Raw genomic sequence first — 25,409 nt, 5'->3', positions numbered from 1 at the left:
TCGTTTGCGGCGGCGTGAGTGCGGATTCTCCCACAATCCTCGACAGCTAACGTATGTACTTCTTGCTCAGGAGCTTGAGATGGACATCCTTAATTACTCGATCCTTGCGGTCTTCACGGAGAAGCTTTCGTCGTTGGGACGCTGGCTGTCGCTCAGGGTAGCTGCCGCTGACCGTCAGCTCTACCCAGTGCGGTCTTATTTCGCTCGCCAGGCGGCAGGCGTGCCCATCATGAGATAAAATAAGCTCTATTTACGGCAGAAACTCCCATGAACCGGCGCTCTAGGTCATCGTCCTGCCGCCGAAAAGGACATGCAAGGTTCGGGCTGCCACAAGTCATTGCCCGTCCAAGACCTTCTGCCGTTCTCTCACTCGGGTGCCGTCAAGGGTGCGCGTGGCCAGTTATCTCGCGATCTGGGTATAAAGACGTTCTGCGAGGCATCTTGGGCCCTGGTGCATTCCCATCGCACCGGCCCTCCTGCTAGCCGCTCCACCATGCAGTTCCTCGGAATTTGCGCTGTCTTCGCCCTCTGCGCTTCAGCCGCCCTTGGTCAAGGGACAGTATCTGTGTCATACGACCAGCTGTACGACGACGGCTCCGAGTCCTTGAACTATGTTGCATGCTCCGACGGCCCCAACGGCCTGGAGCAATACGGCTACACGACCCTCAGCACTCTTCCTAACTTCCCGAATATCGGAGGTGCCCAAGTCGTTACGGGCTTCGGCTCGGCGGAGTGCGGGACTTGTTGGCAACTCGCCTACGACTCGTACACCATCAACGTCCTCGCCATCGACTCTACCGCTAACGGCTTCAATATCGCGCTGGAGGCGATGAACAACCTGACGAATGGTCAGGCCGTATTCCTGGGAAGGGTCAATGCTACGGCCACTCAGTTGGACGCTAGCGACTGCGGATTGGGCGAGAAGCCAGACAATCCTAACTAATCTATCGTGCGTTTAATTCCCAACGCGTTGCCTTCGTATTGACAGTAGTGTTCGCCCATCATCACTGTTACAGATCATACGCCCGAAATACGGACACTCATTGGACTTTGCGATCCGTTCATGGACGTTGCAACAATGCGCTGTAACCATGTATACTTCACTTTGCCAGTTCCTTCCTCTTCCGTAGCGGTATCACATGTGGGACTTTGGCGTTCTAGTCCAAATGAACACGCGTCCATCAAATCTTCAGCGGCGAGATACTGTTGGAATTCTATCTTCTTCTCCGATGCGTGCCATGGGAGAGTTATCGGTCGAGCCCAGATGACGCGCCTTCGGCGGCCATACACGAACCATCCGTTTTGTCTGGGCGCTGTCAATGGCGGCGCCTCTAGCACTTGTGGCTCACCAACATGTGCAATCTGCCACCCCAGTCTGCCTTGGAACCTGGTACTTACGCCGCTACTTAGTGCACTCCCTCCCTTTCTGCATAAGAGGCCGGGCAACATGACCAACGGCGAACGCATCACTAGCTACCCGAATAAGCATCCGCGATGCTCGAGGCCGCAGGCTTAGCGGACAGGGGCATCAGATCCCTGCGAGATCGCCTGAATATTACGTGACTCGAGGGAGCTGGCAATCGTGCGCACCTGTTCGCTCTGTGCCTCTGAGTAAGCTGCGCTTTGTCTGCGCGTGCCCCGCCGTCCAATGGCTGTCTCCCGTTCTAGGGGCCACCCTATTGATGTCTGCCCCCCCGCGATTTCCGACGACGCTGCATGCACCGCACCTTCGTCGGCCCCGAGAGGCTACATGGCTCTACGCCACCGATCCAAGTTGCCGTACATGCCAGAACCCGCTCCAGCCACGGCGGGCACTGTATCATCGACCTCTCAATGTTGCTGCGATCGTCGGTGACAACCAAGTTACTGCAGGTGTGTGGATCATACGCCTAATGGTGAGGTCTCCGAGTAACTGCACGCTGCCAGTGTGACACAGTCGGCCGGGCTTCTCGGAACTGCGGCAAGCGGCGAGCGAATTCAAGAAGGCACCCTTTCTACTACAGCGAATGCGGAAAGTGGTGGCATATGGCAGACGAACATGCAGTGAACAATTGTACAGTGGCGAAGTAATGCATCGGTGGATCGGGGGTTGCGCATCGCCCGCGTCGATTGCACCCATCGGGCGCAGCCCTGCCAACTGTGCCACTGAGTTGCGGTCTCGACCCTTGCATCTGGCATGTCAGATGCTGGCCTGATCACGGCGGAATTACAGTCCCAAAGCAACGGTTAAGTGACCTTCGAACGCACCCGTGTTGAATTGATGGAGTGATGCTGGGGTCTGCAATTGTCAGGAGGGGCCCACGGCCTGCTATCATAGACAGGCACGCTGAGCGGCGCCTTCCCGCCGAGGCAAAGTTAGAGTTCCTGCGCCATTGTCGACTTTCAGTGGCCCCAATCCACGAGAAGCAAATGACACCCTCCATACCGTTTTGGCAACATTCAGCGGAGGTCTCCCTTGGTCCGCGAAGATCGTGCTCGATCGACATAACCTGTCATCTCGAACCTAGCCACATATGTAGATCCTTGTACTCAGCCGGCTACCCTCGATTTGTGCTCGGGTCCGAAAAAGACAGGAGGCAGGAGGTACGACTACTCGTGCTTTGGAAGCCCCGCCTCGGAGAGGACCTGAGAGGACCCGGTGGATGCTCCGAGCAAGGACTTCACGAATTTCCTCGCCACTCGCGAATCAGTCTTCGCTGCTGTGATGCCAGTTCCCGTCGTCCGGAGACCGATATTCTACCGGCCCGACGAATGTTCAGCGCGTCGTCCGTACGAAGTCGGAGCTCTGATAGCGACCCGATAGTTGTCCTGTCTCCTGTCTTCCGTAGCCAATAGCGAAGTGCTGTGGTAAGGCCCAGCCCGCGTTGAGCCATATTTGCGGGGGATTAGAGGGGATTAGATAGATATGGTACTGAGACATTGCCAGTTCGATAACTTCCGCGATTGTGCACCACCTTCGCTGATCAGACCCTAATGACTAATGCTGAGTGTTCGCTATCAGTTGACAGGCTTAGCTAACTTCACCGTGAGCTGCAGCCACCTCCGCGACCGACGTCCTGTGCTGTGCGGTGGTGTGCTCTCCAAAACTCGTTCATTTGGTGCCCCTGCGACGGCTATAACTCCCCACACTTCGATGGGCAGCCCGACACCCACTCTATGAAGCTCCGTGGGTAGGCGGGTTCGGGTTGAGGCATGTGCCACTTGTGTGCCACTGCAGAGCCGAACTCCTTCCTAGAGAAAGCCTCGGTGAAAGGGAGTGGCGTCCGGGGACGCGCTAGCCTATTCTGGGAGATTCTACCCGCGAACGTACCGCACGGTCGAGGCCCGGTCACCGCATCTCGTCGCGCGGAGGCCGCACAGGAGACCGTGTGCGATACGATGCACGCACGCATCCTACAGCAGGCCGCCGTGATTGACAACTCCTGTCCAGAAATACAACGGTCACCAAATTAGGACTTGAAATTTGGCTGCGAGGCCCCCGCGGCGATCAGTAAGGGGCAGTCTCTGAGATCGAAATCTGTCCATTATCACTCCTAGGTCGACAGCTGCAGCCCGGTGCCACGCTGAATGGAGACGCAGCGGCGGGGCGGCATATCAGAGCGCGAGTCCGCCGAGAGGTACGCGCTGCTGAGCATCATGCGGCGGGTGGGACGGTCGGGACTTCGCGTTGGATAGCCTCGTGGTATGCGCGCAGATCGCAATCTCATCAGACCTGATGAGCACAGATCGCAATCTCGGGCGTCTGAGCGAGTGGCACAGGCGCTTGACGGGAACGCGACCCCTTCCGTGACTGGGCGCGCACAATTACCGTCGGAGTGGCGGGTCCCAGGTATCAATCTGGAAAGGAGAGCGTCGGAATACCGGAGGAAGGTTGGCTTAAAGCACCATGGAGGACCCCGGGCTAGCCGATTTCCGTCTTGTCACTCGCCCGGGCCTTGCACGCTTTGACTTGCCTGTAATTCCCCCATATGCCCTCCGCTCCGGCCACAGTACTTGGTTGGATGTCTCACGCAGCAAGCAGCTCAAAATCGTGGCCCACCTGCTCTTCTACTGACCTCCGAGGTGAAGCACCTCTTCCTTCCGAACCGTCACCTCCTACTAACCTGCAACATTCAGATACCACATCGTCCCGTGCAGCGTCCCCAGCCTTATCCGACATGCAACGCCAGCCGTATTATCGTACGCACTCGCAGCAGAAATCGACGTCCGAGCGTAGAGCTCAGAGGAACCGCGAGCGAGACCCATCGTGGGTCCCGCGACCACCGAACGCCTTCATTATCTTTCGCGTCGAGTACTCGCGCAAGCACGCGCAGGCCAACCGAGACCGCGCTCCGACACCCGAAAAGACACTCTCAAAGAGAGCCGCTGAAGCCTGGAAGGCGCTCTCCGCCCAGGAGAAAGCGCCGTACAAGCAAAGGGCGGAGCAGGAACGTCTTGACCATGCAGAAAGGCATCCCCACTACAGGTACAAGCCCCGCAGACACCAGGACGACGGTCAGGCGGGAACCGTGGCGATCTCCCGGCGCGAGCAGGTCGAATCGCTTCTGCGTCGTACCGCAAATCGGTCGAAGAGCGCCTCCTCGGGGTCGGAGTCTGCGAGCGACTACACGTCGCCTTCCAGTCCGGCTAGCGTCGACTATTCCTCGTCGTCCCCAGAGCCCCCCACCACGCCGTACCATGACGACAGTCCCGCGGCGTTCGTGCGACACGGAGGGCGATCCACGTCGATGCCTTCTCGGTCTGACGCGCCCCTTCATCACCATTTCCAACGTTCCCTGTTGCTCTCGGGGTGCTCGGCGGCTAGCATGCATATCCAACAGCCTAGTGTGCCCACGGGCGTGAAGCAAGAGTTCGCTTCGGAGCCTGCATCGCCATACGATATCAGCCCATTTGCGTGGCCCATCGAGCCCCTGGACGCCGGTTTCAATCTTTGGTCGAGCGACCTGAGCGCCGGGCTTGCGCAGTCACCATCGTCGATGCAGAGCGCCTCAGATGTGTATGCGCTCGAGGACACCAACATTCCAGTGAGTACATCGTTGCATTATGACGGAGAATGAACACTCATCAATATCATATAGTCTCAGGGGATTGCGATCCCACAGGAGGTGCGCCCACCGGCATCCACAGCGAACGCCAGTAGCTCTTGCCCCACATCGACAGGCCCCCTCTTGCGGCGGCGCAGGGCGGCAACGGCTTCTGGAGCGCTCCCATCTCCCCTCACTGTTGTCTCCTCATCGCTCGCCCACTGGAACACCGTGCCGGTCCCCACCATGGCCGTCTCAGGGCCGGGCCCAACAGCGGAGTCGGTCAGCGGGGCGCCCATGCCCACACAACCGTACGCACCAGCGGGCTATATGCAGTCGTGGCCGAGCGAGGCATTCACCTCGACTGAGGGGCTGGCCGTGCCCGCCAGCGAGATTGACTTCGACCGTACCCCGAGGTCGTCCGAATTCCCGATGAACGCGCGCGCGCCGTACGTTCCGCCCACGACTCAGCTGATCGGCGTGCCGTTCGGGTCTGTTGGGACCGCGTATGCAGGACAGGTGACGAGGCCGATGAATGCCGGTGCAGGTTCGTACAGCGACATGCAAGCAGAACTCGAGTCGTACACCATGGGGCTAGCCGAGCTGGGCATCCAGTCCAACACCCCCAGCATGTCGCCCTTTGGAGAGCTGGATATCAACGAGTTCTTCAATTTTGACGCGGACGTCAACGCGCAAGGATAGAGAAGATTCCAAGTGGCTTGTGAGCCGGGGGCATCTTCGCATGGACAGACGCGGTTTCCTTTACGCTGTTTCACGATTATGTTACGTGAGTTAACGACGATACGAGCTCATGGACACATACCTTGTCGCCTACTAGTTTGTATCCCTCCTCGTGGTTGTACATACTGTATCAGTAGCGTGTAGCATATGTTAGGCCTCGAATTCGATACCCGTATCATTAGAGAGTCGCTTGAGTTCAGAAAAAGGGTCGTAACGGTACTGTGGGCCTTAGCCTGCGCCCCAACTGCGCCCTCATGCACATGTACGAGTATATGAGACCGGCGATCGCACTGGCACGCTACGTCGTCGCCAAGCCTTTGATGAGCGGAGAATATCCTGGTCCCAGTCAGCGACCAATACCGACGCCGACGGGATACATACTATGAGTCTGATCGTTAATAAATATGGCGGGAGCCAGATAACGGACAAGCAGTCCTCACCGGTGGGCTGAGATGCGACAGCCAGGTGAGCTGCTAAAGAGCTGGAACAACCTACGGCTCAGATGCCCCGAAAGCATGCCAGTAAGTTAAGTAGTGGCCAACGTCTCCGTGACGGGAGCTCTGTGATCAAGATGTTCGGGAGTGGCTGCATTTGGTCGCGACACGGGCGGGCCGGTCTGACCCGCCTCACCCAATCGCCTGAGCGCTTATCAACCCCACACCTTGCTGCCAACGTCTTTCCATCACGACACAAACCGTCCTCGCCTGTACATTACTATTGTGCTCTGTATTTTGACCAGCTTGCATCTTTACGACACTTACGATGCCCCCGATACGACAAATCGAAGAGACAATTCCGGTCAAAGAGGTACCCGCTCCTGTGAGTTCCATATCAGTGACGCAATAAAGGAATCCTGAGGTTTGTCCTTCGGCCGCAGCAACAAACTGTGTCCGGCGCGACAGAGGTACCTGAGATAAACGGCTCTCCTGTGGCGTTCATCGCTCTTGTCGTCTCGCTGGGAGTTGTCGTCCTCATCTGCTGCGTCCTCGTCTTCATCCTCCTCAAATGGTACAACCCTACGCCTTACGAGCGCCAGCTCCGGCGTGCGCAACGACTGCAGAGGAAGCAGGCTCGTTCAGATTCGCCTCATAGCACCTTCCGCGCCCCGTCATGGCTATCAAGATTGATGGGGGTGTTTGGGAGGCGGAGGTCAGAAGGATGGGTGCGGGCGAGCGGCGAGGACGGCGATGAGTGGGACGCACGGGACGAATTACCATCTTATCGACCGCAAAGCGAACAGCAGGTGCGCGAGCTCGACCGGGACGCCGTTGCCCATTCCCCTTTACACATCGACACCCACCTCCCGGGGGGCGACGAGGACCCGAGTGCGGACTCGGTCGACCTCCATGCCCCGGAGCACCCAGAGCACACGACCACGCGCTACAGTGATCTCTTCGCTTCGTCACCATCACCGACGTCTACCGAGCATTCTGATGGCCCCCACACGCCGAAGGAGACCCGCGAGGGCAGGTTCAGCGTCCAGACCGCAGCGGGCTCCCATCGCCAGGGATCAGATGCGTCTAGCATACGGTCCATGCGCAAGTTTGAGAGCGGGACGAAGTTCAAGGAGGCATTGGAGTTCTAGGTATATGATCAGCATCTCTTAAGTGCCTTCTACGCTCTCACGATCTCTCAGGTTACTGCTCTCCTCCTTCCGCGCATCATATATTTATACCACCCACGCTGCCTGCGCTACCTCGTTTCGTGACGGATGTACAACAATCTCGGACCTCATAACCCACTACGACTGTGTTATACTTTCCGGTGTACTGATTTACTATTGTAATATACGCAAGTATAGTCGTGCTTTCGTTGCTTCATCGCAAATAATGGTCTGATGGTGCTTAGTTTACGATGCATTGAACTTGGAGCTTCTAACTGATGACTGCACTACCTCCCGTCGACCAAGTCCAGCGTCGATATCCCATACCGCCAGAGGACGACACCGCGCTCAGCTTGTACAGCACCGTAGCTCTGCCAGTGGAGGACGCGGCGGACAATGCCACCTATCTCATGTAACTATAAGTAAGCCCGCGTCGTCGGCTACCTCTTTTACCCGCCGAACACTGACAGTTCCGCTCTAGGTACCCTTAAGCTCGAACTGGCGTCTTGCAACAACCTCGGCGGCGGCTTCACGATTTAAGTGAGCTGTACGTCAAGCATATGATTTTATTTTGTAGATCGTGAGCTCTTTTCCGTGACCGCCGCCAGTGTGATGAGTCTAATGCTTCGAAAGTCAGGAAAGCAAGCGGGAGGACCCCAGTCTCTTCGGAGAACTTTTCGCGCCCTTCCTTTGACAGAAACCACGGCAAATTCGCAGCCCAGCCCGTGGAATCATTTGGATGCTAAAAATCTGGAAGTCAGTACTGGATGTACGCATAATGAACAGGGATGATTACCGCTGTCGACTGACACAAGGTCGATCGCCTCTCCCTAGAGAATATATTCACTGCTCTGCATTGGCCAGAGGAGCCAATCGGAACTACACGGTGCAGCTAAATTTCCCCCTACTCACTCGCTCGGGCACATTGTGCTCGACGAAAGCGGGAACAAGGCGCTTATCAGACTCTTCACGATGTCGCACGAGAACTTACTGACTAGGTGCTACGCTATTAGGAGCGCCAAGGAGCAATGCTTTGGACTATTCTGCGGCGGTTTGGCTACGAAGATACTTACAACGATTCACTCAAGGCGGATACCACTGAGGGGACCAAGCTCAAGAATTTTATGACGCTCGAAGAGGCCATTCATGATGCCTTCGACGACATGGAGCTTTGGTACGAGACAGTCCCGAGTGAGGTGAGACATCCGAGACCTAGACCTGAATCCCGCTCTCTAGCTATACATTGGACACAACAGGCGAATTGTTATCGGGACAATCTTGCGCTGCCTTCAACACATCAAGGTTTAGGTGTCCCCGAGAGGAGTACAATACCTTGCCCATAGCGGTAGCACCCTGTCGCTGCCAAGTTCAGACTGTCTTGCGATCGACGCAGCTTGCTGTCGCATCGCGCACTGCGTGTCTGGCGCAGCGGTTTGCCTCGACACAGTTCTTAGTGACATTAATGGCATGGAGGAGCTGAATGTTCTAGCTGAGGATGGGTCTCCTGGAGGGGGCTTGGCGTATGCTCTTCATTGTCTTGTCCCCATCTGCCTAAATCGTACCATCAGCTGATGGGCACCGTGGAGATGTATCACACAATGTCCCATGCAAGGCACGGGCTTTGGCTAGGTATACAGTCCAGTTTCCCGCTAGCGTGCAACGTCCCCAGTTCTCGTACAATGCCTCTTCAACAGCTTGCGCCAATGGATCGCTCACCACAACTTGGACCTCGGCCTCAGATCTACCCTGTACTGGTACCCAACTTTCTTATTGTGTGGTCATACTGATGAACTGACGTAACTTTTCTCCGAGATGTACGCGCGAATATCCCATGGCAGACGCGTATATGAGCGGTTACCATCTTGGAATATACGCATCGGCAGCCAACTTCAAGCAGCTGTACATACATGAGCAACTAACTACTAAGAGAGCCACAGTATTTACGGCTTCATTTCTTCTGCCGTTTTCTAGACCCCGCGAGCCACCTTTGCTCCATGCCGCCGTGCCGGATGGTCCGCCGCCTCCAAGGACGGTCCCCCACTGGCGATACAAGCGTTGTCGATCGCGGACACGGACCGATGTGCCATCCCGACGGAGCACAGACGGCACATCCGTTTCTCAGGCATCATCCTGCCAGTGAGAGCCTATATATAAGACTCCTGTGGGAGCACGCCCCAGCGACAGACTCCTGCTGCAGCTTACACGACCATGGTTGAATTCAAGGGCTACGCGCTGACAGGTTCGTAGCTCGTATCCAATGTTCGCCCCTGCAGATTTTGATCTTATGCTGCTTAGACCCCTCCGCATGGAGTACGCTCAGTCTGGTGAGCTACCCGCCGAAGACCTTTGAGGACGACGACGTCGAGCTCGCGATCACGCATTGTGGCGTGTGCGGCTCGGACGTGCACACGCTCAGCCAGGGATGGGGCAGCACGGGCACGCTCCCGCTCGTCGTCGGCCACGAGATCGTCGGGATTGTCACGAAGGTCGGCGCGAACGTGCAGGAGTTCAAGGTCGGCCAGCGCGTTGGCGTCGGCGCTCAGATCGGCAGCTGCATGAAGTGCAAGCGTTGCAAGAAAGGCAACGAGAACTACTGCCTGGATGGCATGATAGACACTTATGTGAGTGGCACCGAATGCGTTTCGGACGTTAGCCATACTCAAAGCGACGCGCACAGAACTCGTACTATCCCGACGGCGTCTTTGCGCAGGGAGGCTACTCGACCGCCATTCGTGCTCACCAACAGTTTGTCTTCACGATTCCGGAAGCAATCGAATCGAAGGATGCGGCGTCCATGTTCTGTGCCGGCTTAACTGTGTACTCTCCCCTGAGGAGAAATGGCGCAGGCCCCGGCAAGAAGGTTGGCGTCATGGGCATCGGTGGCCTTGGGCACTACGCCGTCCTGTTCGCCGCCGCCATGGGTGCGGAAGTGTACGTCTTCACGCACAGCGAGACAAAGCTTGAGGAAGCGAAGAAGATGGGCGCCACGCACGCTGTCAGCACACACTCTGATGTACGTCTCCTCTATCGTACGCCGCCTACTATAGCCCCTGACGCCTCTCCGCCCGACAGGACTTCTACAAGCCCTTCATCGGCGAGCTGGACATCCTCATCTCCACCATCGACGTCTTCCGCCCCGACCGGCCGCTGAAGACGTACATGTCGATGCTGGACGTGCACGGCAAGTTCATCAACGTCGGCCTGCCCGACAACGACAATTCGCTGCCGCCGATGCACGCGTTTGACCTGCAGCCGAGCGGCGCGTTCCTTGGCGGGTCGCACATCGGCTCGAAGGACGACTGCAACGCAATGCTGAAGCTCGCTGCGGAGAAGAACGTCAAGCCGTGGATCCAGGAGCTCCCTATGAGCCGGGCGAAGGAGGCGGTAGAGAACGTGAGGGCCGGGAAGGTGCGCTATCGGTATGTGCTGACGCAAGACATTGCCCCCGTCGCGTGAGGCTCGTGCGTCGGTGCTGGTATGTTTGCTTCGCCGGTTATGATGTCGAGTGTGGACGTCATCGTAGGAGTCGGCGGTAGAAGATGCACAGTAGCGTGTAATGTACCACAAGAAGCAGTACAAATATAACTGTTGAACCGAACAGCGGCTGGCGGGCCATCGCCATCGGAGCTTCGCAGGGAAGATCGCACAAGGAGGACCTGCAAGCTTTCGTTCGCGCTATGTTGGATTTAAGATGGGGTACGTGTCCAGATAGCTGGACATTCTAGTACACCTGCCGTATTAGTAAATTGGAAGCCCCACGCCGGGAGGACCCGCACGATCCTTGGCTCGATCAGCGCACGTTACACTTGGCGATCGACTCCAAGCAGTGGTTTGCATTCACCTTCCACTGCGACTTCCTCATCAACTCCTGCGTCGTAGTCTTGTATGTGTTGTCCGCCTGACAACACTAGAATGTCATCGACGGCCCTTCATATGCATCATGTTCCTGCCAGCCTGAGTTACTGGCTATACTTCGGTACTTCATATGGCCAGCTGTGGTTAGCAGACACCTTCGGACCGACCTCTCAGGATATCTATGTAACCCGTGCTTGTGTTGTGATCCACCCGAAATCTTCTGGTGCGAGTCGGAAGGTTGCCATATGTACATCGCGTCCAGCTTATCCGAAGCAGTTTGTCATGTCCGCTCTAGTCCGGACCTTGACTCGGGCACTTCGCGCGTCCAGACTACGAAGCGACATTTGGAAGATCCTCAGGTGAGCCACTAGACCACCTTCCAATCTGCTCTCATAGCTGGTCGTCAGGAAAACATGACACGCTCCAAACTCGGTCATGCGTGTTGAAACGTAACGATGAGTGCTCGCCAGAGCAGTAGGGTAAGTGGCACGCTTTGGATGTCCGATGTCGGAACTGGGCAAGAAACGTTCACAAAGCCAGGCGTTCGCCCCTCCTCGAGGCTCGATGGGTCGCGTCACTCGTCAAGGAGACTGTTCCGTGGATGGGTCTAGCGCTGGTTTGCGCCGCCACGTGCGCGCCAAACCTCGCAGTGGTGGCGGGCGAATTCACGCCATCAGCTCTGAGGGCTTTTGGCGGTTCGTCCAACTCATGCAGGGCTCGCCAGCAAGCTCCAATCACGGCGCGCATGTGCAATCGGATAGGGTCTACCGCTGAAAATATGTCTCCGGACTTCTGTCATCGCGTCAGAGGAAGAATCAGGCATCTTTCTGGCCCGCCCGGAGGCTACCATGTATAAGTTCAACGAAGGGGCGATTGAGGTCGCTCACCCCCTCTTATCTCCCCTGCAGCTCCACAGAAGAGTTTTGACCGTAGGCCGCTGAGATGGACCCTGAGAAAGGCCAGCAAGACGATTCCGGCATCCCTGTGCTCACCACTGACGAGGAAGTCCCCGGCACACGAGCAGTCGTGTTCCCCGACGATCATGGCGACATCCGCGAGGAGAAGTTGCAGCATCACCGGCCCAGAGGCGTGGAAATGAAGCGCGAGATGACCAAGGAAGACATGGAGCTCGCAGCGGCCGGCTATGAGCACCTCGATGAGCACAAAGGCAAGGGCAAGAAGACTGACGAGCTCGACAAGGTCGACATCTCTGAACATCATCTGCCTTACGACCAGCTCGGTGCGGCGCTCGACACCAGCATCGACACGAAGGACCCCAGCGCCTCGTTCGGCCTCACAACTGATGAAGTCAAGGCGAGGCTCGCGCGCGACGGGCGCAACGTACTCACCCCACCCAAGAAGAAGTCCGCGCTGCAGAAGGTATGTCAATCGAGACCGTGTTAAGGCAGCTGTCTGATCGGTTCCGTCGTACTCAGTATTTCGACTGCCTCTTGACCATGTTCAACATCCTGCTGATCATTGCCGGCATCCTCGAGTACATTTTGTTAGGCATCGACTTCAAGGTATGATGACCGGACAATTTGACTTCCTCGGCTGCAATTGGATATCGGGTTAATATATTTCTCACAACAGGACAACTTCCAAAATACGTACCTCGGAGGGATTCTCATCGCTGTCGCCTTCATCAACGCCTTCATCGAGTTCTTCCAGCTGCAGAAGTCGGAGGCTATCCTTGCATCTTTCTTGGCCATGATCCCACCTTCGTGTCATGTCGTTCGTGATGGGTCGATCACGTCTGTCCCGGCCGCGGATTTGGTGAAGGGTGACGTTGTGCTGCTGGTCGGTGCCTTTCACAATCTACATGAGGTAGTTTCGCCATACTGACAGGCCACACGTGGGTACAGCGCACGGGCGACAAGACGCCTGCCGACCTCATCCTCTTTTCGGCCACGGACCTCAAGGTTGACAACAGCAACCTTACGGGAGAGTCGGAGGCCCAAGAGCGCTTCGGAAAACCGGAAGGTAGCTCGCACAGGCCGGTCGAAGCTGAGAACCTGGTACGGAGAGCTATCGATGTGGTTGTCCATCCGGGCTCTGATGCCCGCTGCAGGTCTTCAACTCCACCTTAGTCGTCAACGGTGAAGGATGGGGCGTCGTCGTGCGCACGGGAGACCACACGCTCATTGGTCAGATCGCTGCCCTCACTGGAGGCGAGATGGGCAACAAGAGCCCGCTCGCCGTCGAGATGTAAGCTGTCCTGTCTACTACTCGTTCATCATTTTGAAGACTCACGCCGTCATGGTCGTCCTCAGCGCACGTTTCGTGATGTTGGTCTCAGCGATTGCCATCGTTTTCGCAGTCGTGTTCTTCGTCGTGGGCATTACTACGGTCTACAAAGGCAAGGGTGCTGAGACAGTCACCTTTGCGGTATCCATTCTGGTGGCCTTCGTACCGGAGGGTCTTCCTTCAGTCGTCACCCTTCTGCTGTCCATTGCCGCCAAGCGGATGGCTGCTCAGAACGTGCTGGTCAAGGATCTTCAGGGAGTTGAAACGCTGGGATCGGTGAGTCTGTTGGGACCTGTAACAGCTTTGGGTTATTCTGACTCGCCGCACAGCTCACTCTACTCGCCACGGACAAGACCGGTACTCTCACAAGGAATCAGATGACCGTGTCCAATCTCTGGAGTGGAGGCAAGATGTACACCGCCTTCCAGTCGAACAACGACGTGGGCGCGACCGAAGACTTCACCCTCGCTGCTCCCGGTATGCGCGAGATGGTTGACATCGCCGCGCTGAACTCGAGGGTCAAGTTCGACAAGACGGACGTGCCGTTTGACCAGCGTCAGATCCTAGGCGACGCTACGGAGACCGGTCTGACGCGCTTTGCGGGACGCCAGGTCGACTACGATGGCTTGCACAAGCAACACCAGAAGGTATTTGAGATCCCGTTCAACTCGTCAAACAAGTGGGCCCTGGTCATTGTGGGTGCTCTCAGTGAATGTATCATGAGCAAGACTGATGTAATGAAAATTATAGCTCAACAAGCCTCACGCGAGTGGTCGCTTGACGCTCTACATCAAGGGAGCACCTGAGCGTGTGCTGGCTAAGTGTTCCACGTATCTCAAGGACGGTCAGATGGAGCCCATGTCGGATGAGTTCAAGGCGGCTTATGACGAGGCCTATAACGTTCGTATCTCATTGTTTAGATGTCTTCTTCGCCAGTTGACTTCTAAAATACAGTACATGGCATCCCGCGGACATCGTGTCATTGCATGCGCGCAGAAGTTCTTGCCTTCAGAGCAGTACGACATGGGCTACGCCTTTTCAAAAAATGACGGCAACTACCCCAGCGAGGAATACTGTTTCTGCGGGTTGATCTCTCTCGAGGACCCGCCGAAGCACGGTGTGCGCGAGGCTATTGGCACGCTCCGGCTCGCAGGGATCAAAGTGATGATGGTCACCGGCGATCATCCCAAGACCGCTGAGGCGATTGCACGCAAAATCAACCTCATCTTGGGCGACACGAAGGAGACGCTAAGCGCAAAGGCGGGCCGTCCTATCGAAGAGATATATGAGGACGAGGTCGACGCGGTAGTTGTGCACGGCGACGATATCGACGGGCTGCAGGGTTGGCAGTGGGATCAGAGTAGGTTTCTGTCTTATGACGTGTGTCAATGCGCAGCTCAATCGCACTTCAGTCTTCTCAAAAAAGGAAATTGTGTTCGCCCGTACCTCGCCTCAACACAAGCTTGAGATCGGTAAGGCACTATAATATCATATCTGAGTATAGTGCAGGTTGCTCATACATCTCTTCAGTCAAACATGCTCAGGCGCTCGGTCACATTGTCGGAGTGTAAGACCACTCCATCGTCGCTATGACGGTGCTTGTTGGTTGACAACTCTTGGTTAGGACTGGCGATGGCGTCAACGACTCCCCGGCACTAAAGAGGGCTGATCTTGGCATCGCTATGAACATTTCCGGCTCCGACGTGTCGAAAGAGGCTGCAAACATGATCCTCCTTGACGACAACTTCGCGTCCACCGTTAGTGAGTGACTGAAAGTTCAATGGCTGCACCTTGTCCGTGCTGATATCTTTATTACAGAGGGTGTCGCGGAAGGCCGTCAGATCTTCGTGAACTTGAAACGCTCAATCCAATATACCATCTCGCACAGTACACCGGAAGTCATTCCGCAGTTGCTCTACGTCGTCGTACCCATACCTCTGCCGCTGTCAGCTATCCTCATTCTGGTCATTGGTATGTAAGTCGTGACGCCCCAAAGACACCTTTTGATTAATATATCAACAGACCTTGGTTTTGAGCTCTTCGTGGCTGTGAGTATCATGTGGTCATTGATGCTAAACCTATGCTCATCAATGCCGGACACTAGCTGTCTTTTGCTTGGGACAAGCCAGAAACGAAGGACGGGCTCATGCGAATGGCTCCACGAAAGCCTGTCAATGAACGGTCGGTCCTATCGTTGAAGAGGAAGGCTCTCCGCCGTACGAAGACGATTAGGCGCGACACAGAGACGGGCGATATCATCCAGCCAAGTCGGATATCAGCCCTGACCTCCAAATTCAGCAGGTCCTTTAGCCGAGAGTTTTGGGAAGACGCCACTGAACGAACGGAGGATGAGTCGCTGGTGGACGGCAAGCTACTCAGCTACGCCTACCTGGAGGCCGGCGTCATAGAGATGCTTGGGGCCCTCGTTGCCTACTTCGTTGTCTTCTACAAGAACGGATTCACTCCAACTGACTTGCGGAACGTGCAGTCGTCGACGAACATCAGTATGTCATCTTCCCTACACCTACACCTGGCTTAAGTCTGATGGATGAACGTCTAAAGCCTACTTCACCAAATCGAGTCCTGCCTTCGTCAATACGAGAGGCCAAGTAATCGACGCCTCCCAGCAGGTCGAAGCCCTTGGCAAGGCACAGTCTATTGGTACGTATCGTTTCATTTACTCCGAAAAGAGTCAAGATGACACCGTCACCACAGTGTACCTCTCGATCTTCATCATTCAGTGCTTCAACGTCTTCGCCGTCAAGGCCAAATTTTCCTTCCCATTCGGCAAGTCGATCATCGGCAACTACTACAACTTTGCTGGCATCCTCGCCGGAGCATGCCTCGGTATCTTCATCATCTACACGCCACCCCTGCACGTCGTCTTCGGCGGCTCATATCATCTATCGCCACTGTACTGGCTGATCCCTGCCGCATTCGGTTGCTTGTTGTTGGTCTGGTCGAGTTTCCGCGTCTTGCTGCTCAGGAAAGGTATCGAGCAGTCGCGCGTAAAGGACATCAAGGGCTTGATGATGTGTAAGTCCGCGATCGCGATGGACATTATGGTGTCTCAGTACTGATGTTATTGCCTCTACAGTCCCTACCATGAGGACCATGAGCATGCGGTCGAAGCACTAACGGATAAAGTCGTTCTCTTCTCGAACTTTTCACGAACTGTGCATGTATCTGCACGAATGCGATGGATTGTTGACAGCCAATAATACATAGTAGTGACTGGATGATGTCGCTTTGCTGTGTATCAGAGTTGGTCAGCCATTGGATCATGATGCATGATGGCTCAACTGTTGAGCCCATTCAATCATCGACCGACTGCCAACAGAAACGAACTACGTCGTGAACTGGACAACAAGATACTGTAGCGAACCTAACAACCCGGATGGGGGTGTGACGTGTGACAGTTTTACACGATCCGTCGCCGTGGCGGGGTTGACTGTGACGTGTGACGACCCGCCCTGAGGGCCGCTGCCCGTGACATGTCCGTGGGTCAGCCCGCCGCAGGCGCCGGCCCCCAGCGCTCAGTGACAGCGTCGGCGCCGGCGGCGGGGTCGGATGTGACAAGTGACCAAAACCGTCTCCGCCGCGGCGGACGGCGGGCTTGTGACGTGTGACATCCGGGTTGTTAGGTTCGCTACAGTACTCAGCCTGCTAGTACTGTACACATAACTTCGCCAATCGCGGTCACAAGGGCATCACTTAATGTTCACTACACAGATGGACCAATATCAGCACACCGCGTCTTGACGGCATCTGGGTTGTACGTACCACATATTGAAGTCATGACCAAAGCGGTTCTCGTTGACCGTCTCAACGTGTACGTAACGCGTACAACGCGAGCACGCGAACGCGTCGTTCCGACCCGTGTACTCTGCGTGTACTCAGCCTCAGACAGTACTGTATCGGAACCGCGCCCACAAATCCTAGCTGGTTGGGACGCCATGATTCAGACCGGGCACCAATTACAGTGTGCTACACGCTCCGCCAGGGGCACCTGAGATGTGTAAGTTCGGGATCAACTTGAAGGCCGGGTCTCAGGCTGAGCTCAGCCTCGTACATAGAGCCGCTTCAAGTTGCCAGGCATGCCCCACGCCATCCATCACTATCGCGCTAATCACTACCTGTCTTGAACACGTCTTCGGAAGATCATATTTTAGGTGCACCTGCTTGGCTCAGTGCAGCCATTCGCGGGAAGCCGGACTGGTGGGTGAAGTACCGAGACGGCAAGGTACGGGCGAAGTGGATGCAAGAGATCATGGAGCAGCAGAAGGACCTTCACCAGAGTTTGCAGCTTACTGACAACATGGTGCGTGTGACCTTAACCAGAATCACTGAGAATGACGACGTAGCGACTGCATGACAGATTAACTACATTATGGGCGAACTTGAGGCCTACGCTGCCCTTCGAGATCCAGAGACAGGCATTGAGGTATGCCGCTAGGTCCATACTATCCTATCTCATGCACTGATCAATGTTGCAAAGGCCGGCCCGTACGAGCGCATCTGGCAGTCAGACCAACTCATACCTGCATCTTTGAAGAGCGCCCTCGTTTCAGCAATCGCCCCGCTTGAGTCCGTCCCGGACTCGGAGAAGGACTGGCATCCCGGCTCTGACGGTAAGGTGCTCGACCTTGTCCATCCGTCACTCTACCCTGTCGTGTATGGTCGTACCACTGCCCGCGGTAAGGAGCCGCTCCAGCCTCGCGCGACAGATGTCGCTCCTATGTTCCGGTCGGAGCGATTCCAATGGCTGCCCTCGGACTTCTACGTCAAAGAGGACGGAACTGTTACCCTGGTCTCGCCGTACATCAACAACGTGCACCCAGAAGACCACAAAGCACTGACTGAGGTCATTCCGCGAGTGATGGAGAAGGCTGTGCCGATGTTCGAAAGAGTGCTGTCTGACCTAGCGCGGGGGAGACAGCTCCCCACGCGCTTGGATTTGAAGGGGCACAAGTTCCCAGAGTGCGTGTGGCCAGACGGCGTGCGTGTAATGTCATCCAACTCGGACACGCAGGCTGACTATTCATCAGTATGAGCCTGGTCTAGAAGAGGATGACCGAGCACGTATGTGCGAGGAGGAAATGCGGCTACAAACGGAGGACCACGAACGTTGGCAAGTAGAGTATGAGAGGTTCCTCGACGATCATCGGGAGGCATTTCTAGCCACTCATCCTGGCAAGGACGATGAATACGAGCCGCCATCGCTCGCCGAGCGGCCCGAGTACAACCAGAAGCCTTATTACGATCAACTGTCCGACGAGTGGCTGGATAGACAGGAGAAGCGCTGGCCAGATAGCAAGCCGAGTTACAATGGCGGGCTGGACGAGGTGAAGAAGGCTATCGACTTGCGGGGGAAGACGCCCCAGGTCATCGTGAAGCTAGCGAATATCATGCTGACCCCCGATAAGCCCGAGTATGCAGGCGGAACGTGGCACGTAGAAGGTGAGCAGTGGGTGCTCTAGGAGCCTTGGCACGTACATACGAAGAGTAGTTCTAACTCCTCACGCTTTCCAGGGATGGACAACGAGGCAATCGTGTCGACATTCATCTATGTGAGTCATCGTCCCACACATGCAAGCTGGTTCTGCTCGGCGAAGACTGATGACGGGTGAAGTACTACGACACCGAGAATATCACGGAGTCGACCTTATCCTTCCGCAACGCAGTGAACGAGCCGCGGTATCACGAGCAATGGGACATCTATTGCATGCAGCATCTCTATGGGATCCTACAGTACGTTTCTCGGTCTATCTGGGATGCACCGTTATATTATAATATCTTCCCCTAGGTTCGAGAAATGCGTACAGGTCGTCGGACAGGTCGTCACTAAGCAAGATCGGTGTATCGCCTTCCCCAACCTCTATCAGCACCTCGTCTCCCCGTTTCGCCTTGCTGACCCGACGAAACCGGGCCACCGCAAGATCCTCGTATTCTTCCTCGTCGACCCGAACATCACTGTCCCGTCCGCGTCGAGCGTGGCGCCACAGCAAGAGTCTTGGATCCGCCGCACCGTGGAGGATACAAACATGTGGTGGAGGCTCCCTACCGAGCTGCAGGAGATGATATGGGAGCGGCTGGACCCGATGACGGACGAGCAGGCGAAAAAGTATCGCGAGGAGCTCATGCAGGAGCGTACACTGATCGTGCAGATGGTCGATAACCAGAGGTTCGGGCGCGGGTTCAATCTATGGTATGTGGTCCCTGTGCTTTCCGCCAACTTGCGTACTGATGTCGTGGGTATGAAGCGAACACTAAGTACTGAGAGCTGATGTGCCAGTGCACCTATCAATGAATGTTCGACTCATGTTCACGCGATACCCTGGCTACTGGCACCCTCAGCCTGTGCACCTCTCGAATCCACGTTGTCCCTCCAATTAAATGGATCTGTACAATTATATCACGTTCAGCCCCCTCGGTATCTATCCTAAATAGCGTCTAGGCGCCTCCCACATCGTGGTGTTGTAATCCAAAGTGAGCGCCGATGACTCGATCGCTTTGCGTGCGACAGCGGCTGGTGGCTGAATGGATGCCTCGTCCGGTCCTCCTCTTCCTTCTCCACTTGAATAAATGTACGTACTGTACTGGGCAACATATTCCGAGTCAAAGTAACCTTGTTTGGGACCTTTGGGCAACAATGTACTAGTCGTGCCAAACAGGTACCTGCGACTCGAAGGACTCCGAGTCTTGACTCATTTCATTCTGCACCGCCACACCCAATCCGTTCTGCGTGCGATGGACACCATACGCGAGGCTGCTCGGCAATGCATACCTAGACTCATCTCCAGCATGGGACGTGTGATCTCGTACAGAGACGACCCCTCAGGCCTTAGGTAGCGGTCTCGAGTCGCCGCATCTTTATATGGCCCTTGGCTCCGTACCTTAAAGTTAGTGCTCAGGTCCCCCGACGATCGTCCAATCCAGCTTGCTTTGTTGTCAAAGATCGCTAGCCTCCTTTGTTTCACTGCAAGGATGACTTCGAGCGACGGAAATGCTCAGTCCTCTCCTGCCGACGCCCTCAAGCGATATAAACACCCATTCACCGAGGACGGTGAATGGCAATACTACGCCACGAAGGATGACGACCCTACGGATAGGGACACCCCGCGTACGCTTATCGAGCTGCGTATGTGCGCTTTGAGCGCAGCGATCCGCGAGAAGCCCGAGTGGTGGGTGAAGTTCCGGGACGAGAAGGTGCAGGCGAAATGGAGGCAGGAGATTAAGGTCCAGGAGCAGCAGCAGGGCTTGCATCGGAGTCTGCAGCTTACGGAGAATATGGTACGTCCGTTCACTTGGCTTTGTCTCTGGAGGACGACGAGTCAACGAGCATGCGCAGATAAACTATATCATGGGCGAGCTTGAGGCGTATGCAGCCCTTCGAGACCCGGAGACAGGCATTGAGGTTCGTCGGTACAGTGCGCTGCCAGGTTCTACAGGCTCCCTTTACCTTCGCTCCTTAGTTTGGTCCCTATGAGCGGATTTGGCAGTCGGATCAATTGATCCCTGTGTCCCTGAAGGCTGCTCTCATCTCAGCAGTCACACCTCTCGAGTCCGTCCCAGACTCGGTGAAAGACTGGCATCCAGGATCTGATGGCAAGGTGCTCAACCTCGTTCACCCGTCACTCTATCCTGTCGTCTATGGGCGTACCATAGCTTGCGGCTCACAGGAGCCTCTCCAACCTCATGTGTCGGACGTCGCAGCGATGTTCAAGTCGGAGCACTTCCAATGGCTGCCCTCAGAGTTCTACGTCGAAGAGCATGGCACGGTCAAGCTGGCGTCGCCGTATATCAACAACGTAGACCCGGAAGACTACAAGGATCTGACGGAAGTCATTCCTCGAGTGATGGAGAAGGCCGTGCCGATGTTTGAACGTGTGCTGTCTGACCTAGCGAGGGAGGTACAACTCCCCACCCGCTTGGACCTACAAGGACACAAGTTCCCGCAGTGTGTATGGCCCCCGCAAGTATGGTCTGCTTGCCCTCTCCTCGCTGGGGCCATGAACTCACTCCACTACATAGTTTGACTTGGAGCCCACTCCGGATCGGGAACTATGGCAGCATTTCCGCTCAGAGCACGATCGTCTCCAAGCCGAGGACCGGAAACACTATGAAGCAGAGAAGGACAAGGTTTTAGACGCCGCCTGGGATGTCTACCTGGATACTCGAGCGAGTGAGGACGAGAAATGGGCGGAGCCGCCGTATCCGGAGATGAAGGAGGTGAAGTATTTCAACCGGTTCTTCGATGAGTGGCAGGACGCACAGGCAGAGCATAGATGGCCAGATAGCAAGCCGAGATATGATGGTGGTCTGGACGACGTGAAGAAGACGGTGGACCTGCGGAGGACGACGCTCCAGGTTATCGTGAAGCTGGCTAACATCATCCTGACCCCGGAGAAACCGGAGTATGGCGGAGGAACGTGGCACGTAGAAGGTGGGCCCTACTTAGACTTACCCAGTGCGCTCCGTACCTTCCAACTTAAGCACCACGTTGAATTCAGGGATGGACAACGAGGCCATCGTGTCTACTTTCATTTACGTGAGGCGAATTGTCTGCCCTCTCTAACCCATTCCTGAGCTCACGGTGCATTGTATCATCATGTAGTACTACGACACGGACAACATCACAGAATCAACCCTCTCCTTCCGCAACGCAGTGAACGAGCCCCGATACCATAGCCAATGCGACTACTACTGCATGCGACATCTCTACGACATGTCGGCGTGCGTTAAATGTTCAACGCGCTTCTCAGTTCATCGCGTCTCACGTTCGTCCTCACAGTGATGATATCTGCGCCCAAACCGTCGGCGAGCTCGTCACCAAGCAAGACCGGTGCATCGCTTTCCCGAACCTCTACCAACACCTCGTCTCGCCATTCCGCCTCATTGACCCCACCAAGCCGGGCCACCGCAAGATCCTTGTCTTCTTCCTCGTCGATCCGAACATCAGGATCCCGTCGGCGTCGACCGTCGCGCCTCAACAGGAGCCGTGGATCCGGCGCGCGGTGGAGGGGACAGACCTCTGGTGGCGCCTACCATTCGAGCTCCGGGAGATGATTTGGGCCCGCCTGGACCCGATGTCGCAGGAGCAGGCGAAGAAGTATCGGGAGGAACTCATGAAAGAGCGCACGCTGATCGTGAAGACGGTGGATGAGCAGAGGTTCGGGCGATTATTTAATCTATGGTGCGCGATACTCTTTTACTGTGCGAGTGCGGGATTACTAACGTCGTCGGTGTGCACGGCCATAGTGAACACTGAGGGTCAGGTGAACTCGATGGATAGTAGGGTGTACGCATGGCATTTCCGCGAAGAGTGTGATATATAGTAGTGCTACTGCATTGACAACGTTGTGCGGAAGCCGACTGTGTACAGATTCCCTCGCTAGGATGATAAACCACCATCAACTAGAGCGTACAGCCTGATTAGGAGATCCAATGTCAAGTTGTACTGTATGGCAATGTGCACACTACCGCAACGCTGACTTGCGGAGCGAAGATTTCCTAGGTAGCCTGTAAGCCTGGGCAGCCCCATTTAGTCGGCATATACCCCGAGACTGCCTCTGCCTTGCGACGCCCACATGCTCGCGCTGTCTGCACATATGGTAGTCGCGCACAGCTGAGGCTCCTTGCGAACAGCCAGGTGGCGCGCCCCGCCGCTCTTCGCGTGCCTCGCACCCCGTCCCGCATGCTTCTCCACGTCGCGCACACGCGTGGCAAACGATCTGCGCTGCGCCGCCGCCACAAAGGGCGCCTTACACGCAAAAGCGGGACGTCGACCCCAAACGCAGGCTCGATCACCCCTGCACGTCCCAGACAGAAGCACGGATGGCATAGGCATGCGCCGAGATCCAGATCAGCTAGACCCGAGTCCAGATTGTGGCGCCGTGCTCAAGGCGAAGAAGCGCGGCCCTCCTCCTCCTCCTGTTCCGCCGCCGCCACCGCATCCTCCTCAGGCTCAGATGGAGCCGTCGACGGGGCCTCGCTCTGCAAGCGCTGGAGCTCGCCCAGAAGCTTTGCGAGGAACTCGGGAAAGTCCTCGCAGTCGCCGGGCATCCTGAAGCGCGGGAAGAGGGCGACGAGCCAGCGGGCGAGCTCCTTCGCGTCAAAGTCCTCCGTGCGCCGGTCGGGGTCGCCGACCTCGAACGTGCGCAGGCCGTGCGGGGCCGGCGGCGGGTCCGGCGGGCGGAGCTGCTCCGCGGACGCGATCGTGATCGAGGGGAGCTCGAGCGTGCGCAGCGCGGGGCATGACCGCGCGAGGACGACGAGCGCGTTTAAGGAGGGGACCGCCTCGGCGCGGTTCACGGTGAGCATGAGCGTGACGATGCCCGGCCAGGCGGTGGCAAGTGTCTCCACGTCGGCGTCGCTGAAGCCGAACCCGCCTGGTTGCCAGCGGCTTATGGAGAGCGTGCGCAGGCTGCGATGCCGAAGGAGCGGCCTGATAAGCTCGGTGAGTGGGACGCTTGTGTTGACAAAGTGTGGTCCGTCGAGGGACTCGGAGAATGAGAAGCCGTTGTCGGCGACCAGGAAGAATTCATCGAGGAGGGGGAACTTGGAGGCAACCTGGACGCACTCGGTGCATTCTTTGTAGGTCGCTTTGTTCGAGGGGTCGGCTATGCGGACTGTGCGGACGTGCGTGGACGAGACCATGTCGAGGATGGTCGGGATTTGGTACATGGGACCAGAGAGCGACAAGCTACGCAGGTTGGTCAGGCCGCTGCAGCTAGAGAACTCGTAATCGGTGAGCTCGAAGGACATGTCGAGTTCGTGGAGGCTGTCGATGGAGGCTAAGGTACGGAGGGATCGGGGGCCGAGTACGGCGTCTTGGACGTGCAGCTCCTCGAGGTGAGCGCAGGGGAGAAGCGGCGCTAGAGACGATATGCGGCCAAGGCCAGTGATGGTGAGGAGTCTCAGTTCTGGGACGTTGGAACACACCGTACTCAGACACAGTTGCACGGCGTAGTCCCGCACCTTGCGTGCGATCGCAGGCGACTCGATGTTTTCAGTCCCACTCCAGGTCTCGCCGCAGAACTCGAGCTTGACGTCCTCGAGAGTCGGTGTGACTAATGAGAGCAGACCAGTGTCCTGATTGGATCTGACTGTATGCGTCAGACACCGCAGACATGGGAAGAGAGCCTTGCCGGTGTTGCGGCGGCCAAGGTGGAGGAGCATAGAGGCCTCGAACGTGCCGAAGCCAGAGGAGCGGATTATGCGGACTCTTCTGGCATAATGCCGAAAGCGCGTCCACTCGTGCTCAGAGATAAGGTGGTTGAAGTGCTATGTGGGAGCATTCGCGAGGGCTTCTGCTGAAATCCATGGGTTGACTCACCGATACGTCCTGTCCGCCCGCAAGGCCACCCGCAAGGCCACCGACAGTGATGCCGTCGCCCTCCAGGTCGTGGGACTCGGTAAAGAGTTGCATTACGGGAAGCAGATCGTCGAGCTCTCGCCAGAGCGCATCGAGCGCATGCTCCGAGAAGGTCTTGCACACGAGCGCCATGCTTAGGAGGTCCTGCCTGGCGTCCTTCCTGCGCTCCTCCTCCTCTGGTGTCGGGTCGTCGTGGAGGACGTGGGGTCTGAGCCAGGTGAATATCTCATGGAGGATGTCGTTGTTCTGGAGGGCGCGATGAGAGCAGAACATGGAGAAGGGGGGCAAGCAGGAGAGGGTACACGGCCATGGATATCTGCCAATAGGGCAGACGGGGCGACACAGTGCTTAGATGGCCGAGGGCCGCAGCGTATGTTTTGTCCGACGGTATCCGCGGACATATCGTGTTGGTCATCGGTGCTCCCCCGATCCAGAGGCTTGCCAGATCCGTCCACTCGGCGGCCGTGACCATTCCGGATGCGGCCAGACACGTTCCACCGCCGTGGAGGGGGACGACGGCGAGCTTGGTGGGTCGCGTACGGCATGGCCAGCGGGCACAGGG

The 25,409-nt window shown here is 56.6% G+C and overlaps 9 protein-coding genes across 9 annotated transcripts; 8 read left to right on the top strand and 1 right to left on the bottom strand.

Moving 5' to 3' along the window:
- Positions 1-493: 493 nt before the first annotated feature.
- C8Q71DRAFT_853050 (Cerato-platanin) lies at positions 494-943 on the top strand (the record flags this gene model as incomplete). Its single annotated transcript, XM_047926894.1, has 1 exon — positions 494-943. The coding sequence occupies one exon, from the start codon at positions 494-496 to the stop codon at positions 941-943; it is 450 nt and encodes a 149-aa protein (XP_047783549.1).
- Positions 944-4,157: 3,214 nt separating this feature from the next.
- On the top strand, positions 4,158-5,726 carry C8Q71DRAFT_853049 (uncharacterized protein; the record flags this gene model as incomplete). The annotated part of the gene is made up of 2 exons (XM_047926893.1): positions 4,158-5,024; positions 5,079-5,726. 2 exons carry the CDS (start codon positions 4,158-4,160, stop codon positions 5,724-5,726), a joined length of 1,515 nt encoding a protein of 504 aa, XP_047783548.1.
- Positions 5,727-6,425: 699 nt separating this feature from the next.
- On the top strand, positions 6,426-7,782 carry C8Q71DRAFT_205871 (uncharacterized protein). The gene is made up of 3 exons (XM_047917003.1): positions 6,426-6,584; positions 6,643-7,605; positions 7,675-7,782. The coding sequence occupies exons 1-2, from the start codon at positions 6,528-6,530 to the stop codon at positions 7,348-7,350; spliced, it is 765 nt and encodes a 254-aa protein (XP_047783547.1). The 5' UTR covers positions 6,426-6,527; the 3' UTR covers positions 7,351-7,605; positions 7,675-7,782.
- Positions 7,783-8,162: 380 nt separating this feature from the next.
- C8Q71DRAFT_733120 (uncharacterized protein) lies at positions 8,163-8,721 on the top strand. The gene is made up of 2 exons (XM_047922309.1): positions 8,163-8,564; positions 8,625-8,721. Exons 1-2 carry the CDS (start codon positions 8,397-8,399, stop codon positions 8,709-8,711), a joined length of 255 nt encoding a protein of 84 aa, XP_047783546.1. The 5' UTR covers positions 8,163-8,396; the 3' UTR covers positions 8,712-8,721.
- Positions 8,722-9,483: 762 nt separating this feature from the next.
- C8Q71DRAFT_205842 (GroES-like protein) lies at positions 9,484-10,853 on the top strand. Its single transcript, XM_047917002.1, has 4 exons — positions 9,484-9,607; positions 9,664-9,989; positions 10,046-10,381; positions 10,441-10,853. Exons 1-4 carry the CDS (start codon positions 9,577-9,579, stop codon positions 10,822-10,824), a joined length of 1,077 nt encoding a protein of 358 aa, XP_047783545.1. The 5' UTR covers positions 9,484-9,576; the 3' UTR covers positions 10,825-10,853.
- Positions 10,854-12,006: 1,153 nt separating this feature from the next.
- C8Q71DRAFT_205827 (aminophospholipid-transporting P-type ATPase) lies at positions 12,007-16,852 on the top strand. Its single transcript, XM_047917001.1, has 18 exons — positions 12,007-12,603; positions 12,660-12,746; positions 12,817-13,023; positions 13,089-13,241; positions 13,295-13,431; positions 13,497-13,746; positions 13,800-14,165; positions 14,221-14,370; positions 14,425-14,830; positions 14,883-14,942; positions 15,001-15,037; positions 15,095-15,231; positions 15,289-15,441; positions 15,493-15,518; positions 15,575-15,974; positions 16,033-16,131; positions 16,186-16,506; positions 16,568-16,852. Exons 1-18 carry the CDS (start codon positions 12,166-12,168, stop codon positions 16,606-16,608), a joined length of 3,468 nt encoding a protein of 1,155 aa, XP_047783544.1. The 5' UTR covers positions 12,007-12,165; the 3' UTR covers positions 16,609-16,852.
- A 755-nt stretch (positions 16,853-17,607) lies between these two features.
- On the top strand, positions 17,608-19,828 carry C8Q71DRAFT_205298 (uncharacterized protein). Its single transcript, XM_047917000.1, has 8 exons — positions 17,608-17,791; positions 17,849-17,914; positions 17,969-18,469; positions 18,519-18,930; positions 19,003-19,040; positions 19,103-19,221; positions 19,277-19,678; positions 19,734-19,828. Exons 1-8 carry the CDS (start codon positions 17,729-17,731, stop codon positions 19,741-19,743), a joined length of 1,611 nt encoding a protein of 536 aa, XP_047783543.1. The 5' UTR covers positions 17,608-17,728; the 3' UTR covers positions 19,744-19,828.
- A 629-nt stretch (positions 19,829-20,457) lies between these two features.
- C8Q71DRAFT_720034 (uncharacterized protein) lies at positions 20,458-22,808 on the top strand (the record flags this gene model as incomplete). Its single annotated transcript, XM_047921333.1, has 8 exons — positions 20,458-20,763; positions 20,822-20,887; positions 20,946-21,383; positions 21,505-21,916; positions 21,984-22,021; positions 22,088-22,206; positions 22,265-22,666; positions 22,769-22,808. The coding sequence occupies 8 exons, from the start codon at positions 20,458-20,460 to the stop codon at positions 22,806-22,808; spliced, it is 1,821 nt and encodes a 606-aa protein (XP_047783542.1).
- Positions 22,809-23,089: 281 nt separating this feature from the next.
- Positions 23,090-25,222, bottom strand: C8Q71DRAFT_205268 (uncharacterized protein). The gene is made up of 2 exons (XM_047916999.1): positions 24,809-25,222; positions 23,090-24,756 (listed from the first exon to the last, which is right to left on the bottom strand). The coding sequence occupies exons 1-2, from the start codon at positions 25,118-25,120 to the stop codon at positions 23,371-23,373; spliced, it is 1,698 nt and encodes a 565-aa protein (XP_047783541.1). The 5' UTR covers positions 25,121-25,222; the 3' UTR covers positions 23,090-23,370.
- Between the last annotated feature and the right edge of the window lie 187 nt (positions 25,223-25,409).

This window comes from Rhodofomes roseus (assembly GCF_022264815.1).
Source record: "Rhodofomes roseus strain CIRM-BRFM 1785 chromosome Unknown C8Q71scaffold_2, whole genome shotgun sequence".
Classification (NCBI taxonomy): Eukaryota; Fungi; Basidiomycota; class Agaricomycetes; order Polyporales; family Fomitopsidaceae; genus Rhodofomes; species Rhodofomes roseus.
Note: the sequence above shows the minus strand (reverse complement) of the source record. Positions and strands in the feature narration are given on the sequence as shown.